The 19,330-nt window shown below is 43.9% G+C and overlaps 1 protein-coding gene across 2 annotated transcripts in view; it reads left to right on the top strand.

The window, feature by feature from the left end:
* Positions 1–19,330, top strand: part of hacl1 (2-hydroxyacyl-CoA lyase 1) — a 139,033-nt gene that overhangs the window by 17,464 nt on the left and 102,239 nt on the right. For both annotated transcript variants that reach the window (XM_070881236.1, XM_070881237.1), the window contains exons 6-8: positions 2,620–2,697; positions 4,166–4,260; positions 6,270–6,382. In XM_070881236.1, coding sequence (XP_070737337.1) covers positions 2,620–2,697; positions 4,166–4,260; positions 6,270–6,382 — 286 coding nt within the window. The remainder of the gene's footprint in view (positions 1–2,619; positions 2,698–4,165; positions 4,261–6,269; positions 6,383–19,330) is intronic.

Below are 19,330 nucleotides of genomic sequence, written 5' to 3'. Positions count from 1 at the left end.
AATTCCAAAGATTTGCAACTCTTTGAATGAACAAATTCCTTCCCATCTCAGTCTTAAATAGCCAACCCCTTATCCTGAGACTAAGTCATTAATATAAATTGTAAATACCTGAGGCCCAAGCACTGATTCTTGCGGTGCCCCACTAGTTACAGCCAGCTAACCTGAAAATGATCTGTTTATCCCGACTCTCTGTTTTCTGTCCATTAACCAATCCTCTGTCCATGCTCATATATTACCCCCAATCTCATGAGCTCTTATCTTGTGTAGCAACTATATATGTGGCATCTTATCAAATGCCTATTGGAAATCCAAATATACTACATCCACTGGTTCCCCTTTATCTACTCTGCTAGTTACATCCTCAAAAAATTCCAATAAATTTGTCAAACACGATTTCCCTTTAATAAAACCATGATGACTGCTTAATCATATTATGATTTTCTAAAGTACTCTGTTACCATTTCCTTAATAATGAATCCCAGTGGTTGAGTGGGTCAGCGCAACAACTGGCTGACAATGTCTCAAAACCAGTGTGGGAAAGGGAGGAGGTGATCTCCCACACAGCTCGTGAGAAATTGCAAGAGTGGAAATCAGCAAATGTATGTGTCCTTTGGTGTCACCTTGTGGCATCATAGAGGAATTACAGGTTGTCTGACAATTTAAAACCACTACCACAGCGTGGGTTCTTTCTGAACTAGCGTTTATCATTGTGAGTGCCATCTACAGGCGTATCAGGTATTGCAGGTAGTTTAAAGTTTTAAAAACTCTACAAGAGCCAGTTTGCAGAGGGCTTTACAATGCATTTTGAAATGGAATGTTGCGATCTAAGTTTGCAGAGGGCTTTACAATGCATTTTGAAATGGAATGTTGCGATCTACTTACCACTTTTAATATCATCATCATAGGCAGTCCCTCGGAATCGAGGAAGACTTCCTTCCACTCCTGAAGTGAGTTCTTTGGTGGCTGAACAGTCCAATATAAGAGCCACAGACTCTGTCACAGGTGGGGCAGATAGTCGTTGAGGGAAGGGGTGGACGGGACTGGTTTGCCGCACGCACTTTCCGCTGTCTGCGCTTGATTTTTGCATGCTCTCGGCATTGAGACTAGAGGTGCTCAACACCCTCTCAGATGCAATTCCTCCACTTAGGGCGGTCTTGGGCCAGGGACTCCCAGGTGTCAGTGGGGATGTCGCACTTTACCAGGGTGGCTTTGAGGGTATCCTTGTAATGTTTCCGCTGCCCATCTTTGGCTCGTTTGCCGTGAGGGAGCTCCGAGTAGAGCATTTGCTTTGGGAGTCTCCTGTCTGGCATGCAAACTATGTGGCCTGCCCAGTGGAGCTGATCAAGTGTGATCAGTGCTGGGGATGTTAGCCTGTATGAGGACGCTGATATTGGTGCGCCTGTCCTCCCAGGGGATTTGTAGGATCTTGCGGAGACATCGTTGGTGATATTTCTCCAGCAACTTGGTGTCTACTGTACATGGTCCATGTCTCTGAGCCATACAAGAGGAGCAGGTATTACTACAGCCCTGTAGACCATGAGCTTGGTGGTAGTTTTGAGGGCCTGGTCTTCAAACACTCTTTTCCTCAGGCGGCCGAAGGCTGCACTGGCACACTGGAGGCGGTGTTGGATCTCGTCGTCGATGCCTGCTCTTGTTGATAGGAGCCTCCCGAGATATGGGAAGTGGTCCACATTGTCCAGGGCGCGCCGTGGATCTTGATGACTGGGGCACAGTGCTGTGCGGTGAGGACAGGCTGGTGGAGGACCTTTGTCTTACGGATGTTCAGCGTAAGGCCCATGCTTTCGTACGCCTCAGTAAATACGTCGACTATGTCCTGGAGTGCAGCCTCTGTATTAATATATAATAGATATGAAGCTGCAGAGTTGATGATCTGGTGGTTATTTACCACATTGTTTTTCCTGTGTTTTTATTAGTGCATGAACGCAGCAGTCAATTATTAATACAGTTTCTTATGTATTATCAAATAAAGAGTAAGAGAAACACACTTAAATAGGTTCAAACAACAGTTAGATGAGTTTGTTGAAAGAGAATGGTTTAGGAATATGGTGAGAAGGCATGTAGGTGGTATTGATCTTTGAAAAAGGAGACTAGTCTGTTGGTATTAACTGTTTTTATGTCTTTTCTAAATTTATCAGACAAATTAGTCAATTTAAAGTACAATTTAAAGTATGTATTTATAAAACGTTTATTTTTCCTCTTCACCCATGCGTGCGTCAGTGTGTGTGCCACCCAGGCGGGACACTGTTTTGGAAACCTGGCAGCACTAGTGCAATAGAATGAGTACTTTCGGTATGCTGCACATCCTGCCCCCCTTTCCTTCCCAATCAGTCATCAAACGGTAGACATTCTAGATTATTTTTCCAAACTGCATACTACTATGATATAAACAGTGATGTAGACGTTCAGATTTTGAAAGTCAAAGTTTCTGTACTAGTAGTTTCCTAATATGGAAAAAAGTGAGAGACCTCCAACTAACATGTACCTATGAAATGTATTATACATTTATTCAAACTGTGAAACCTGATTACTGTCGAGTTGTGTTCTACCTTTCCCAGTCCAACTCAATTAACTGGCTTCATTAACAATATTTTTTGGTAGGTTGAGGCATGTAGGCTTTACAGCAAGTTCTCAACTAGACCAAGCAGTTTGGAATCTATACCTGCCGTTATAGAAAAGGTAATTTGGAATGCAATGGGGATGGTTGGTAAGATATCCAGTATCGTTGATAAGTTTGTCTTAAAAAAACGTTGTTAAAATAGATATATATTGAATGCTGCTATGAAGAAAGCTGAGAGTGACTCATCTTCAGATAATATGATTGCAACTCATTACTTTCATAACTGGGAGCAGAACTTATCAACCCATTTGAAGTAAATTGGCCCTAAAGAGAGAATATTTTGGCAGAAAATGTTATCCTACTACATTTATCTAATATTATTAGTGTCGTTTGTCACAGGAAGTGCAACTAGTTACACTTCTAGCTTACACTGAAGTAATTTTACAGAGACTAAGATGTGAACAGTTCCTTTTCCAGTGTTTGCAAGAAAGAAAAACGTACATTTATACAGCGCCTTTCACGACCACTGGATGTCGCAAAGTGCTTTACAGCCAATGATGTACTTTTGAAGTGTTGTCACTGTTGTAATGTGGGAAACACGGCAGCTCAGCAACCTCCCACAAACAGCAATGTGATAATACATAAGTTGTTTTCGTTATGTTGATTGGGGGATAAATCTTGGCGATTGGGGATAAATATTGGCCAGGACACCGGGGATAACTCCCATGTTCTTCTTCGAAATAGTGCCATGAGATCTTTTACATCCACCCGAGAGAGCAGACAGAACATAGAAAAAAACAGAAAATAGGTGCAGGAGTAGGCTATTCGGCCCTTCGAGCCTGCACCTCGGTTTAACATCTCACCCGAAAGATGGCATCTCTGACAGTGCAGTGCTCCCTCAGCACTGCAGTGGAGAGTCAGCCTAGATTTTATGTGCACAAGTCTTTGAGTGGAACTTGAACCCACAACCTTCTGACTCAGAGGCGAGCATGCTACCCACTGAGCCACAGCTGGGCACAAGTGGAGGAACTCCTGAGATTGTTGCTCGCCAGTGAGCACTTTGTTCTGCAGTGTCTTGGAGCAACATAGAAATTTGTGTACCTTTTTCAGAAACAAACTGCTTTATCTTTTTATTGATCATCAGTCTAATTTTTTCTCAAGTTTTCCAAATATTTAAAAGTACATATGTACTTTCAACTACAGTAAGAGGAGTTCAGGTGTGTATATATAAACTGGAATTGTAACCATATGTGGGGAAATTTTATACTAATATCTATTATTGCTCCAGTGCAGTACTTCGAAGAAGAGCAGGGGAGTTATCCCCCATGTCCTGGCCAACATTTATCCCTCGATCAACATCAGTTAAAAAAGCAGAATACCTGGTCATTTATCACCTTGCTGTTTGTGGGAGCTTGTTATGTGCAAATTGGCTGCCGCGTTTCCTACATTACAACAGTACTTAATTGGCTGTAAAGCGCTTTGGGATGTCTTGAGGTCGTGAAAGACGCTATATAAATAGGCTCTTTTTCATTCTTTACTATTGGCTTTTAGCTAGTAGAAATCTCAAATCACTATTTTTTTTTAAAGGCAGTTAGAAGTAGTATCTATGGCCGTCCAGGAGCTTGTTATGTTGATATCCCTGGGGATATGGTGACCTCAAAAATCCAGACTGCTTCACTGAGGTAGGTCTATGTGCCAAGATTTAGTCGGACATTGGTCACTAGTTTTAGAATTAATGACTCAATTTCATTGCTGCTTCTTTGAATACGGGAACATGGGAAATGAACATTGTGTTCCATCTGGAAAATTAGTGTTTTCTTTATAAAAATAACACCTTTTCCTTTTACTCCACTCAATCACTCCTCTCTCCAAAATAAACAATTTGTCACCAGTTCAGTCAGTTCCACTGACCGTTGTGTTAAGTAGTTGAATCTAAACTATCTGTCCACCCTCCCATTTCTGAGCTTGAGTCTGAGCACTTGGTTACACAGTTGTGGTTATGTCAAGTAACATATATTTCGGTTCACTTTATCTCCTTAGAAGCCTGCAACCTTTGAAAGCTCTCCTTGAGCTGCCTTTGTGCCAGTGTAAACAGTCCCAGCTTCCTTGCAGTTTAGTTACCCTCCTTCCAAAGTCAGAATGACCCAAACTGAATACAGTATTCCAGTTGGGAGTGAAACGGGCGTTATTCAAACTCATTTTATTTTCTAAATGCAGTTAGAAGCAATGTTCCCTATAAGCTGCGCAACTCTCTGCCGGTCCCGCACAGCTTAGCATTGGCTTTTCCTATGTTAACGTTTGCACATGCGCCAACCTGTGAATGGGTTGCACTCAAAAAAAATTACGGGGAACATTAATTAAAAGTAGTATCTATGGCCATCCAATAGCTGCTTCTATTAATAGCCCTGGGATATATATTCTATTCTTTCAGCCGTACATTCTGTAAGACTTTGGCATGCTGTCATATTCTGTACTGGTGGTTTTAGGTATTTACGAGTACTCGCAGATTGCTCTTGTCTTGTAGTGCACTATAATTTGTGCTATATTATATTTCCTCAGACTTGTCCCACTTGTCCACATTAAACTGCATTTGTCACTTGTTAGCCCAGTCCCTCAATCGATTCAGATGTCCCTGTATTTGGTAAGCCTACTTGCAGCCTAGAGCAGGCAGCGCTGCAATTATATGGAAAAATATTTCATAATGGAATAGTCTTTTTAACAAAAATTAACATCGCTGTAATTCCAGGAGGTTGTGTGCCCAGCATAGGTGTTTTATCAAACCTTTCCCCCCTTTTTAACATTAGCATGCCTCTGGCAAGAGACTCTGCCATTTCACTAACTGGTTTGGTGTAATACTTATTGCAAGAGAATCTTTTGCTTGGGGATGAAGCTAAGGCAACACAGTTGTAGGACCATGCTGCTCTCTGATGATTTGTGTTGTTCGCCTGGTTAGAGCAGTGAAAAGGAGGAAGTAGGTTACCTGTCTTAGATCTTTGTCTAGGGCTGAAGAGGAAAACTATAAACAGGAGATTGATATTCGGGATACAGTAGACAATTTTTATCTTGTACTATGATCAAGGATGCCCTTATGAGCCACTTCAGCACATGGTGAGATGTCACTTAACTGGCAACTTCACAAGCAGCAATTTTTCAAAGCTCCAGATAATCAGAAAAATAAGGCAGAGGTTTGAAAAGTAGGAGAGACCAATCAAATAATGGCCTTTGACTATATTGTACTGGGAAATTACAGACACTGGCTTCATCCTTTAGATTGACCTGACTTGCTGCAGTTTTCCAGTGCAGTACTGATCATCCTTTACTCGTGTCTTACCACTCTGCAGTAGTTAAAGTCAAAACAATGAACTGCCGGGTTCATTAAGCTGAAGGAGGTGTGGGAACATGTTTTGGAGTTTTGGCATTTCTCTCCAAGAATAGTTTCTACATATTCATTTACGGCTTTGGAAAGCCACACTGAACACAAATAAAATTATTTTGTTTTCTCCTAACTTATTTTTCTTAATAAATCAAATGCACATAAGAGTGCCTTTTTTGTTCGTGATACAAATCTTACAAGTGAAGTTGATTTATTTTACGATGACAAAACCATAGTGAGTGCTTATTTTACAATATCGGTGTAGAAGCTAGAAGATAAGAGCGAGGAGAATCCATCTAATTGTCTTTCTCGGTTTAGAACTGTTCCGTGTTGTCTCCGTGCTCCAGTGGCCATGGCGGTACCTCAAGCAGTGACAGAAGCAGCCTCGATCATTAAAAATGCCAAGAGGCCCCTCGTTATTATTGGAAAAGGTATGGAGATCAAAATAGTAGCGTTTTTAAATGAAAATGTTTGGGATCTATAATTTTCATTTAACAAATGAGGGAAATCAGACTTTTGGCTTATTTGGGTCCTTGTTTGGGCAGCATTTTACAAAACAGATATGTTAAATGTTTGTTATTTAAAAAAAAACATCCTGATATCTATTGTGATTGTATTGTTCAATATGACTTCCGGATGCTAGGAAGGAAATGTCTGTTATGTTTTAAAATGTTAAGGAAGTTCAGTACAGTGGCAGTCTTGAGATGGATTATTCTTTGCTATATTAGTTTTGGCCTCACAGCTAATGTAACATTAAAGGTACACCACGTGCTGGAATGTGGCAGTATCCTCGCACTTCCTGCCCCATTCTGGCTAATTGTTTAATTCTGGTCTGCTGCAATTCTGTGTTAGAAAATGACCATGCATGCAATTTAATAGCTCCGTCATTGTAACATCGGGTAAAGCTTAAAAAAGGACGTCCCTCCAAAAATAGATTGCAGCAAATCAGCAAGGAATGGTATTGACCTCTTCCATAAAATGTTCGGTAAGTTGGGCTTGCTCGCACTTTTGAATAAGGCAGAGAATTGTGGGAGAGCTACCAAATACACACTTTTTTTCATTTGAGCCTCCTGTGCGTACAAGAGTAGCCCAAGATATCAACAGGAAAGTTAGGAAGAAATGGTTCCTATTTAGATATTTTTGATGTCAATAAGGATAGTACCCACGTGACCCTCTCGTTCCTGAATAAAGGTTCCTGCCATGTGCTGTGGTTCTGTTTTCCCTGTTGTTTTCTCATGTTATAAACTTGTGATTTAAAAAAATTCTCCCTGATGCCAGTTTCTCTCCCCTTCCTTCCTCCTGAAATTTGGACTTGTCCTGGGACCCATTATAGCAGCCTGATCACCATTCCCCAGCCAAAATCAGCCAAACTCGGCATAGACCCAGTAATCAAACCTGAACTCATCATGGTCTCGATAGCTCGGCTTTTTTAACAGCTGAGCCTTTGCGGAAAGCCCATTTGTCAATTTCTACAAAACCTGAGGTATCAGCTGTCACTCTCATCGAACTTCAATCATTCTGCTACGTGTGGTGTGGCATTTTATTCTTGTGCATATTAATGAAGTACAATGTGATTTGTGGCAAAAATGCCGTGTCTCTTCAGCCCATAGTCATCTGGGCTAATGCCAGCAGAGGAGAGAACATTATGGACTGGAATTTGCGGTCAGGGGTGAAGTGACTGCGCTCGCCACTAACCTTGAGGAAAGCTGACCATCACAAAGCTCTAGCGATCTCTGTGGCATGAATTACACCTCCCCCGACATTAATTCGATTGTGGTGCCAAGTTAGGGGCATCGCCAGCATCCAGCAACAGTGATGCCATCAAGCTGCCGAAGAATTTTGAAGAATTTTCAGACTGAAAACCAGGATATAAAAGGCACTGATTTTCCTTCACTTAATTAATCATTTTACAGAGAGCAAAATAAAGATTGAGACATACAGATGGGATTAAGGTAGAAGCTGAACCATCATAAGCAAACAGAAAAAAAATTATATTTAAAAACCATGGAATTCTTATCATAAAGGAAAGAATTTGACATGCCACAAATATAAAGTGAGTTTTTCAGAGCCAGAATGGGTGTTCAGCAGCCAGTATGCCTTTAAAAACCCAGTTACACCTCTTTCAACAAGACTTAACTTTTTTGGGGGTGTTTTACCAGCGATATTCCAGCGTAAAGGGGAAGTTTCCGTCAGTTCATCGTGATTTGAATTGTTTGCCGGCTCAGGGGAGTTCCACAGCGTTGCCTGTGGTGGAGCTGGGAATGACTGATCATAACTTCTGGATTTCCGCATTTATCTGCGCATGTGCCGACTCCAGAAGCTGCCGTCAATTTCAGAGGGGTAATGACGGCGAATGCTGATAGTCTCGCCGTCATTACCATGGAGAATTGTGGAGAAATAAGGCTCAGCTGTAATTACCTTACAAAGTGCTTTCTATTCAGTTGCACAAAGAAAGCTGCTACCATCAGACTGAACATGTTAAGTAGTATTACATAAATATCTTAAAAGTGAAAAAAATGATCCTGCTGACAATAGGATCACAGCGTGTTCCTGGAAATCAGTGCGGTCCTGGTCTGCAAGATCATCAGCAGGCCGGGGCCTTTAGAGGGAGCAGTGTGTGGTGGCATACCACTTCAGGGAGCAGCGCTTGCTGCTGCAGGAGAGCGACGGCTACAAAACCAGATCGCTGATTAAAGTGTGGGCAGGCACAGCAGGAGGGGCGAAGGAGTGGCAAGAGTTTATAGCTGGGGCCCAGGAGAGGCATGAGCTTGGGGCTCAGAAGAGGTGAAGGCCCAGGGGCAGTATGGGGCAGCCCACACTGCGCACTAGGTCCGTGCAGCAGAGCTGGTCTCCAGTCGCTTTGGATAATCTTTGCCACTGGACCAAGACCTAGCTCTGTCAAGCCCGTGTGGTGGCTGGTGTGCAACAGCCAGCACACGTTAAAAAAATCCACGCACAGGCATCTTCCACCCTTCAAGATGTAGTGTGGGATCTGCAATATTAGGTCCTTCATTGAAACACCTGTGAACTCATCCCTTTTTGGTGTGGAAGCAAGTCATCCTTGCTTCGAGGGACTGTCTATGATGACTATGGAGAATCCAAGCATATGTAAGATACATGGAGGAGCACGAATGCTAAAAATGATAGGGCAGGTAAGATATTTTCTGTAATAATGGTGGGACTATCAGAACATAGGAGCAAAGGCAAGGATGAGAAAAGGATATTGGACTCTTGAGTTTATTCCCCTAGTATTTCAATGTGTCCAGCCTAGTTTCCAACTGCATCTCAAACTCCCCAAACATATTTGATTCAATAGCTTACCGGGTGGAGTATTCTGAGATTTATTTTTCTAAAATCTGTATTCAATTTAGTTTGTTCTAAAGCCTGACTCATCTTAAGGTCCAGCCAGAATATTACTTTGTCTATGCCATTTACATACCTTAATTAGGTCACTCCGTAAATATGATCCTTTTAGAATGGTATGTTGCCATCCAAGTAACAAGTTTGTACAAAACGTTGATTAGGAGACATTTAGAGTAGCATGTACAATGCTGGATGCCCCATTCTAAAGAGGACATTAAAGCTATAGAGAATGTAGAGCACAGACTCACTAGCATGTTGGCAAGGATTGGAAACTATAGATATTAAGAGAGACGAGACACTGGGACTACTTCTACTGAAGCAGAAAAGGCTATGAAAAACATAGGAACAGAAGTAGGCCATTCACTCCAAGTCTGCTATGCCATTCAATTAGATCATGGCTAATCTGCACCTCTACTCCATTTACCCACCGTTGTTTCATATCCTTTGATACCCATACCTAACAAAAATCTATCGCTCTCAGACTTGAGAATTTCAATTGACCCAGCATCCACAGCCTTTTGGGGGAGAGAGTTCCAGATTTCCCCTACACTTTGTGTGGAAAAAATGCTGTCTGATTGCACTCCTAAATGGGCTAGCTGTAATTTTAAGATTAAGCTGTCTTGTTCTGGATTTCCCACCAGAGGAAGTAGTTTCTCTGTATCTACCCCATCGAATCCCAAGTCAAGGCAAGTTTATGCAACATGTCTTCATAATTTAACCCGTTAAGCCCTGGTATAATTCTGGTGAATCTGCACTCTACCACTTCCAGGGCCAATTTTTCTTTGCTGAGGTTACTTTGCAGTTCTCTGACCAAGGCTCGATACAACTAAAGCATCACTTCCTCATTTTTGTATTCCAACTCCCCTGGGATAAAGCCCAACATTCTATTAGCATTTTTGATGACTTTTTGTACTAGTTTTTAGTGATCTGTGTTCATCGACACCTAAATCCATTGAAGAGATTTAATGGTGTCGGCATCCAGGTCATTTCTGTGGTTAAGATGCAGCACAGTTCCAAATACTGACCCCTGGGGGGTTTCTCCATGCATTCCCTCCACCCAGACTGAGTCTTTGGGGGAGAAATTCTGTGGGGGTTCTCTCAATGCTCTGCAATTTATGGCATTGTTCTGGGGTTTCTATGGCTCATCCAGCGAAGGTATGGTGGATGAGCAGGAGAATCCCCATGGAATTTCACTCTCTCTGACTATTCGGTTTCCTATTTTCACAAACAAGGTGAGATTTTCTCTGCTCTCTATATGATATCCAGGGCCAATTCTTGCTCCTATGTTGAAAGCAGAAGCAAAAAATCGATCAGCAATGCAGAAGGTTAAAAGTTCAGTTCACTCAGTCTGGTGACCTTATTCTCCATATAGATATATTGATGATATAGATACCTTCCATCCTGCCAGTCTAGCCTGAATGTGAGCACCACTTTTTTCCTGCTTGTGTGCATATTCAGCTGGAGGGATCCTTGTGGGCATTTGCTGAAACAAGTGTTTCCATTATGTTGAGCAGCCCATATAGCTTTATTTCAATGTCACTCTGCAGCATAAGATGGACCTTGATCTCGCACAAATGTCAAATGTTGAAGACTTGGTAGGCTTGCAGTATCATTTGCAGAACCTGTTTAAACTGCCGCTCTTGGTCACTCACGGGATAATTATTGTGCTGACCTCCATCGAAAGTTGTAAATTAATTTGTTGCTGTAAGCCATGCTCTAGGATTGCAGCTCTTCAAGCAGCTAGATATCAGACTTGTGCATTACTAAATTAGAGCACGAGTAGTGTAGAGGGAGACGGTTTCATTAGGGAAATGGCTGGCTGGAGGTTGCTGTACCAGTAGGAGAGAGAGTTACTTTTCATAGAACTGTTCAACAGTGCAAACTGAACATGCTGAAGCTCCATAAATTACAAGCTCCCAGCACGGAGCCTGGGTTACAGCTGCAGAAGTGGGCTACTCGCTGTGTGAATGCCTTCTGCCCAAAGAAATGTTTGTTGGCATTTTATTTTAATTCCCTCAAATGCTGGAAAATGCATCAATGATTAACACATTTGAAGCCAAAAGAATTCATTCTTTAGGGATTACATATATGTTAAATATTAACATAAAGTGGTTGTTGAAGTCACAATTGACTTTTGTTTGTTTTTCTCAGCATCAGTGAGGATAACCCAGCCAAATGCTGCTGATAATATATACAAAGAAGTGCTGTATCCCACAGTAACAGCAATTTATGCTAATAGAATAATGGTCGAACTGACACTCTATAGTCCTGCTCACTGGGATCACTAATTTAAACGAAAAGTCAGGTCAATCCTGATCCTCTTGCCTTTCTGACGCCAAATGGCTCACTGAGCCAGCACGGGACCTGAGCGTTTCCCTCCAGCTTCCTGCATCCATCCGAATTTGTAATTTACATGCATGCTCAATACATCACTAATTTGCTCACGTACGAAAACTGCATGTGTGTACACATTTTTGATGCAAGGGCAATGTAGGCTGTTAACCCCCCTCACTGATTTTGGTCTGCAAATGCTGATGGGATCATGACCAGGAGCTACTAAATATCTGTGTGAAACACTGATGGTTGACATGCATACTTGATCACCTTAAGGCTCAATTTCTCAAATGTTCTCCTAGCTATATTCCCCAATTTCAACCTCCACAAACTGCAACTCATGAAGAACATCTCGGCCTGTCTCTTCAGCTCACCAAGCCTTGGATGCCCATCGACCCTGTTCTTGCCAAAAACCAACAGCTCCTGTACTGTAAAAATTGATTTTGAAATTCTTATCCTTTCTTTCAAGTCCCTCACATCTCCCTATTTGAGTGATCTCCAGCTGTGTGTTCCCATCTGATTAAGATACTAGTCGATGTCCCATGACGGTCTTAACTCCTCATGTGTGACAAGTCTAGTCTTCAGGTGAAACAGATTTGGAGGATGGGGTATAATGGACCAGGGCAAGCAGAAGTAATTTGGTCCCCAAGTTAAAATCATGTAATCTGTCCTTATTTTTTATATAATACTTTACATATACTATATTATTTATAGTTAAATAATAGTCAACTAGAAAAAGTGACAGTTCGGGAAGCAGAAAAGTGGTTGGAGCTTTGAAATTTCTCTGCAGGCCAGACTAAGCAGCTGGGGGTACAAAACTGGCAGAAGAGTATAATTACAGCGTGACAGCTTTACCTGAGCAGTTTCCATTATAAATGTGGACATAGGAATTTAAAATGGAAAAAGCTGACACAAGTGTGACAAAGTTATGACATTAGATCGTCTTGTTCTTAGGCGGTCCCTCGTATCGAGGATGACTTACTTCCACACCAAAAAGGGATTTCACAGGTGTTTCAATGAAGGACCTGATATTCCAGGTCCCGAACTACATCTTGAAGGGTGGAAGATGCCTGTGCATGGATTTTTTTCACATGTGGTGGCCATTGCACACCAGCCACGACACGGGCTTGACAGAGCTAGGTCTTGGTCCAGTGACAAGAGTTATCCTAGACGACTGGAGACCAGCTCTGCTGCATGGACCGAGTGCGCACACACATCGCAGTGTGGGCTGGCCCGTGCTGTCCCTGGGCCCTCGCCTCTCCTGGGCCCCGATCACATCGCTCTGCAATCTCTCGCCGCTCCTTTGCTCCGACCTCGCCGCTCCTGCTGTACCTGCCCACGTTCCAATCAGCGACCTGGTTTTTGGTGACGTCCAATCCAGTCGCCCTCCTCCAGGTCATTGCCCTCCTGAGCTGACTCGCGTTGTACCTTGCAGTGGCATGCCGCCACGCTGTACATAGCCGCTGCTCGCCGCTCCTTTTATGGCCCCGACCTGCTGCTGATGTTCCCTCGCAGGCCGGGGCCACCACGCTGCTCATGGCTGCCGCTCGCCACTCCTGTTATGACCCAGACCTGCCCCTGATGCACACCAGCTGCGCATTGATGGACGAATATCCCTTGCGGTTTATAAAAGCTCCTGGTTGCTGTGGTGGTGCTTAGATTCCCAAGTGTGTGGCATCGATGGCACTGTGTACCTGTGGGAAGCCAGCCAGAGAGGCGAATCAGAGTGTCCGCTCATTCTGACTATTGTCATTAGAGGGGACATTTACATCATTGGTTGTTTGCCAGGGCCGACAATCAGTGACCTGAAATGTGCAGCTGACTGGGAGATCCTCGATATGTCGTTGGTAGCGCCTTAAGGCTCAATTTCTCAAATGTTCTCCTAGCTATATTCCCCAATTTCAACCTCCACAAACTGCAACTCATGAAGAACATCTCGGCCTGTCTCTTCAGCGGCAAAACAGTTGAGGGTGGTGATCACTTTCATAGCCACTGGTAATGTGTGGCCACCAGGTCCAGAAGGAAGCCTAAAAATCATAATTTATTAAATCCCACCCCCACCTGCTCCCAACTCACCCGTTCTTAGGGGTTAAAATCCTTGCCCGATGTCTCGGTTTAACATTTCATCCAAAGGATGGCACCTCCAACAGTTGAGCACTCCCTCATTTATATGCTTGGGTCTTGGGCTGAAGCTTGAACCCACAACCCCCTGACCCAGAAATGAGAGCATTATCAACTGGTCCAAGCTGACACTAGAGAAGACTGACAAATCTGTAATTATTGGTATCTGAAACTCTCTTATCGGAAAAATAAGGCTGGTGTCAACATTAACTAATATAGCAGTCCCCTTTTCTGAGATATTATGATTTATTTTAAATGTATAAATCGCATAGTCCACATTCTCCCTCCCTTTCGCTTTGCTTTGTTCCTTGCTGACATGTCAATATGATTTGACATTTTCCTTGTTAATACATAGAAAAGGTTAGACACTAAGGCCTAGGAGAGAATTGGACAGGTCCAGTTAGGTAGTAAGATTTTGTAGACATGCACAATTGATACTGCAGAAGTCTAAATAAAAACACATGTTTACTTTAAAACTGGCTAAACTATGCTAGTATCAAACTTACTTACCTACTATCAATGTTTACTCTACTCGATTGTGCATTTGATCTCATTTTCAGCAGAACAGCCCAGTAAATAAGAAGCTGTGATTGTTTTGGAAATTATATACGTATGGTATGAGAAATTCAGTAACAGCAGTTAAAATAGCTGATTTGTCCTTTTGTTTATTTAATGCCTGAGCATCCCATGGCATTGTTCACTAGTAGTTTATAGTCTGATGCATAGTTGTGTTTTTTGCATGGCCCCACGAAGGCTTAAGGTGAGGAGTGTGATACAGCCTGGGGTGGGGAAGGGGACTGGAAAGCAGGTACAGAATTCTAACGTTAAAACCATTGGACTTCAAGGGAAGTAGAATTTTTCTTACAGGTAAGTAATTCAGATAACACACTCAGCGCAGTTTAAAAAAACTAATTCAGAAGTTACAAACTGAGTTGTGACAACCTACTTTATACTTTTACTCAATACAAAGGACCTCAAATATCTAAAGGACCTCCAAGTAGTACCCATGTTAGTAATTTAATCACTGCCTGTTCGCCCACTTTACAATAAAACTTTGCTGTCAGTAGTGACAGCAACATGGAGAATTTGATGGTATCTATTCTGAGAGAAAACTTTTTTCTTGAATTTGATTTCGATTCAGAATATTATATGTGGGATAATTCTTTTTATTTGTCTAATCTGAAAATTGAGCAGGTTCATTAAAAATAAACCGCAGCTAGACAGGCCATTCAAAGCTTGCCATCTTCTTTGATCCAGGAGGCAGTCACGTCTCTTGGGTTAGGTAATGGTGCAGGTCTGGTTAGTGGTCAGGGACAGCAAGGTGTGACTGCGAGTCAGGCCAGTAAGGGGATCCCAGGTATAGTGTCAGCCTTTGCCCTTATCCAACAGGTATGAGGTTCTTGCTGCCTGTGTGGTTGAAGGCAAAGTCTGCAGAGTGGTTGAGCAAACTGATCACGGCACCGTGGTACAGGAGGCCATTCAAGTGGGAGAAGTGAAAAGGAATGTGGTAGTGGCAGGGGACAGTATGGTCAGGGGGAATAGGTACTGCTCTCTGCAGCTGCGACGGGGAGCTCTGATGGTTGTGTTGCCTGTCCGATGCCAGTGTTAAGGACATCTCCTCGCACCTGAAGAAGAACTTGGAATGGGAAGGGGAGGATCCAGTTGTCGTGGTCCACATAGGAACCAATGACCGAGGTAAAACTAGGAATGAGATTCTGCTAAGAGAGTTTGAGGAACTAGGGTTAAAACGCGCAACCTGGCCGGTAATAATCTCTGTATTGTTACCTGAGCCACGTGGAAATTGATAGAGGGACAAACAGATTGGAATGTAAATGCGTGGCAGAAAGAGTGGCGCAGCACGGGCCAACAGCGAGTTCGTGAGGCTGCCATTGCTTCCTATGAAACCCAGGAAGAGAGGCCCTGCGGGAAGGAGAAAGGAGGTCAGTAGGAGTATGTGTGTTTGTATGTACTAGGCCAATACAGCGGAGCCTGGTCTCCAGTTGTCTTGGACCCCTTTGCCACTGGACCAAGACCTTGTTCTGTCAAGCCTGTGTGGTAGCTGGTGTGCAACGGCCATCCCACGTTAAAATAATTCACGCACAGGCATCTTCTACAAGTAAGCAGTGAGGAAGCTGCAAAGGGATATAGACAGGTTAAGTGAGTGAGCAAGAACCTGGAATATACAGTGGAGAAGTATGAAGTTATCCCCTTTGGTAGGAAAAGTAGAAAAGCAGAATATTTTTTGAATGGTGAGAGACTGGGAAATGATGGTATTCAGAAGGACCTGGAGATGTCCCTGTGTACGAATCACAGAAAGTTAACATGGAGGTACAGCAAGCAATTAGGAAACCAAATGGTATGTTAGCCTTTATTACATAGGGATTGGAAGAGTAAAGAAGTTTTACTGCAATTATTTAGGGCCTTGGTGAGACCATACCTGGAATACTATGTAGTTTTGGTCTCCTTATCTAAGGAAGGATATACTTGCCACAGAGGTTCACCGGACTGATTCCTGGGATGAGGGGATTGTGCTATGAGGAGAGATTGTGTAGACTAGGCCTATTTTCCCTAGGGTTTAAAAGAATAAGAGGTGATCTCATTAAAACACACAAAATTCTTAAAGGGCTTGATAGGGCAGACGCTGGGAGGATGTTTCCCCTGGTTGGGGAATCTAGAACCAGGGGTCACAGTCTCAGAATAAGCGGTCGGCCATTTAAGACTGAGATGAGAAATTTCTTCGCTCAAAAGGTTCTGAATCGTTGGAATTCTCGACCTCAGAGGGCTATGGATGCTCAGTCGTTTAGTATATTTAAGACAGAGATTGATAGATATTTAGATACTAAGGGAATCAAGGGATATGAGGATAGTGCAGGAAAGTAGAGTTGAGGTAGAAGATCAGCCATGATCTTATCAAATGACAGAGCAGACATGAAGGGCCAAATGGACTACTGCTCCTATTTCTTACTCCCTTTGCACTTTGAGCAATAGGTGGCAGCAGCATTCTGAATTGTACTCCATATCATTGGTGCATGCTGGGAGTTGTAGTCTGCTACTTATTGGGCCTCCATATCAAAGGTAGAATGGTACAAAACTGACTACAAAAGCTTCTATAAATATGTGAAGAGAAAAAGATTAGTAAAGACAAACGTAGGTCCCTTGCTGTCAGATTCAGGTGAATTTATAATGGGGAACAAAGAAATGGCAGACCAATTGAACCAATACTTCGGTTCTGTCTTCACGAAGGAAGACACAAATAACCTTCTGATTGTACTAGGGGACAGTGGGTCTAGTGAGAAGGAGGAACTGAAGGATAAGCTTATTAGGCGAGAAATTGTGTTCGGGACATTGATGGGATTGAAGGCCAATAAATCCCCGGGGCTTGATAGTCTGCATCCCAGAGTACTTAAGGAAGTGGCCCTAGAAATAGTGGATGCATTGGTGATCATTTTCCAACAATCTATCGACTCTAGATCAGTTCCGATGGACTGGAGGGTAGCTAATGTAACACCACTTTTAAAAAAAGGAGGGAGAGAGAAAACTGGTAATTAGAGACCGGTTAGCCTCACATCAGTAATGGGAAAATGTTGGAATCAATCATTAAGGATGAAATAGCAGCGCATTTGGAAAGCAGTGACAGGATTGAACCAAGTCAGCATAGATTTATGAAAGGGAAATCATGCTTGACGAATCTTCTGGAATTTTTTGAGGATGTAACGAGCAGAGTGGACAAGGGAGAACCAGTGGATGTGGTGTATTTGGACTTTCAAAAGGCTTTTGACAAGGTCCCACATAAGAGATTGGTGTGCAAAGTCAAAGCGCATGGTATTGGGGGTAATGTACTGACGTGGATAGAGAACTGGTTGGCAGACAGGAAGCAGAGAGTCGGGATAAACGGGTCCTTTTCAGAATGGCAGGCAGTGACTAGTGGAGTGCCGCAGGGCTCAGTGCTGGGACCCCAGCTCTTTACAATATACATTAATGATTTAAATGAATGAATTGAGTGTAATATCTCCAAGTTTGCAGATGACACTAAACTGGGTGGCGGTGTGAACTGTGAGGGGGACGCTAAGAGGCTGCAGGGTGACTTGGATAGGTTAGGTGAGTGGGCAAATGCATGGCAGATGCAGGATAATGTGGATAAATGTGAGGTTATCCATTTTGGGGGCAAAAACATGAAGGCAGAATATTATCTGAATGGCGGCAGATTAGGAAAAGGGGAGGTGCAACCAGACCTGGGTGTCATGGTTCATCAGTCACTGAAAGTGGGCATGCAGGTACAGCAGGCGGTAAAGAAGGCAAATGGCATGTTGGCCTTCATAGCCAGGGGATTTGCGTATAGGAGCAAGGAGGTCTTACTGCAGTTGTACAGGGCCTTGGTGAGGCCTCACCTGGAATATTGTGTTCCGTTTTGGACTCCTAATCTGAGGAAAGACGTTCTTGCTATTGAGGGAGTGCAGCGAAGGTTCACCAGACTGATTCCAGGGATGGCTGGACTGTCATATGAGGAGAGACTGGATCATCTGGGCCTTGAAACATGGAGTTTAGAAGGATGAGAGGGGATCTCAGAAACGTATAAGATTCTGACGGGACTAGACAGTTCGATGCGGGAAGAATGTTCCCGATGTTGGGGAAGTCCAGAACCAGAGGACATAGTCTTAGGATAAGGGGTAGGCCATTTAGGACTGAGATGAGGAGAAACTTCTTAACTCAGAGAGTTGTTAACCTGTGGAATTCCCTGCCGCAGAGAGTTGTTGATGCCAGTTCATTGGATATATTTAAGAGGGAGTTAGATATGGCCCTTATAGCCAAGAGGATCAAGGGGTATGGAGAAAAAGCAGGAAAGGGGTACTGAAGGAATGATCAGCCATGATCTTATTGAATGGCGGTGTGGGCTCGAAGGGCCGAATGGCCTACTTCTGCACCTATTTTCTATGTTTCTATGGGCCCAAGTTTCGGGCCGTGCCTAGAACGGCGCAGCCCCGACCTGGACGCACGTTTTTCGCGCCAGAAAGTGCGCCTAAAAAAAACTTACCGATTCTCCGGCTCCACGGAGGTCCTCTGGAGCTGGGCGCGGTGCAGCATGAGCTGTAGGGGGTGGAGCCAGGTCCCTGCGCTGAAAACAGCGCCGGGACCTGTGCACATGCGCGCTACTGTGGGCGCGGCGCGCATGTGCAGTAGCTCCAGGTGCCCAAAACTGTGTGGGAGGGGCCGAAGGTTGCAGCCCATAGCCCTGGCTGAATGGCCTCACTGGGGCTGCGTGCATAAGGCTCCTCCCACCCGACCCGACCCGATCCCCGCTCTCCCCCCCCCCCCCCCCGCCGGCGACCCGACCTGCGCCCCCCCCCCCGGATCTCCACGACTCTTCTCACCCCCCCCCCCCCTCCACCCCGGACCTCCGCGACCCCCCGCCGAGACCCGACGCCACCTACCTGTAAATCAAGCCTGAGGTATTGGGCCCGGCCATTCAGCCGCCTTCTCTCCTCCACCCCCCCTCTCCTTCCCCCCTCCCCCTCTCTCCTTCCCCCCTCCCCCTCTCTCCTTCCCCCCCCTATCTCCTTCCC

This window comes from Pristiophorus japonicus, chromosome 5 (genome assembly GCF_044704955.1).
Source record: "Pristiophorus japonicus isolate sPriJap1 chromosome 5, sPriJap1.hap1, whole genome shotgun sequence".
Classification (NCBI taxonomy): domain Eukaryota; kingdom Metazoa; phylum Chordata; class Chondrichthyes; family Pristiophoridae; genus Pristiophorus; species Pristiophorus japonicus.
The sequence above is the reverse complement of the archived record's forward strand: the minus strand, read 5'-3'. Positions and strand labels throughout refer to the sequence as shown.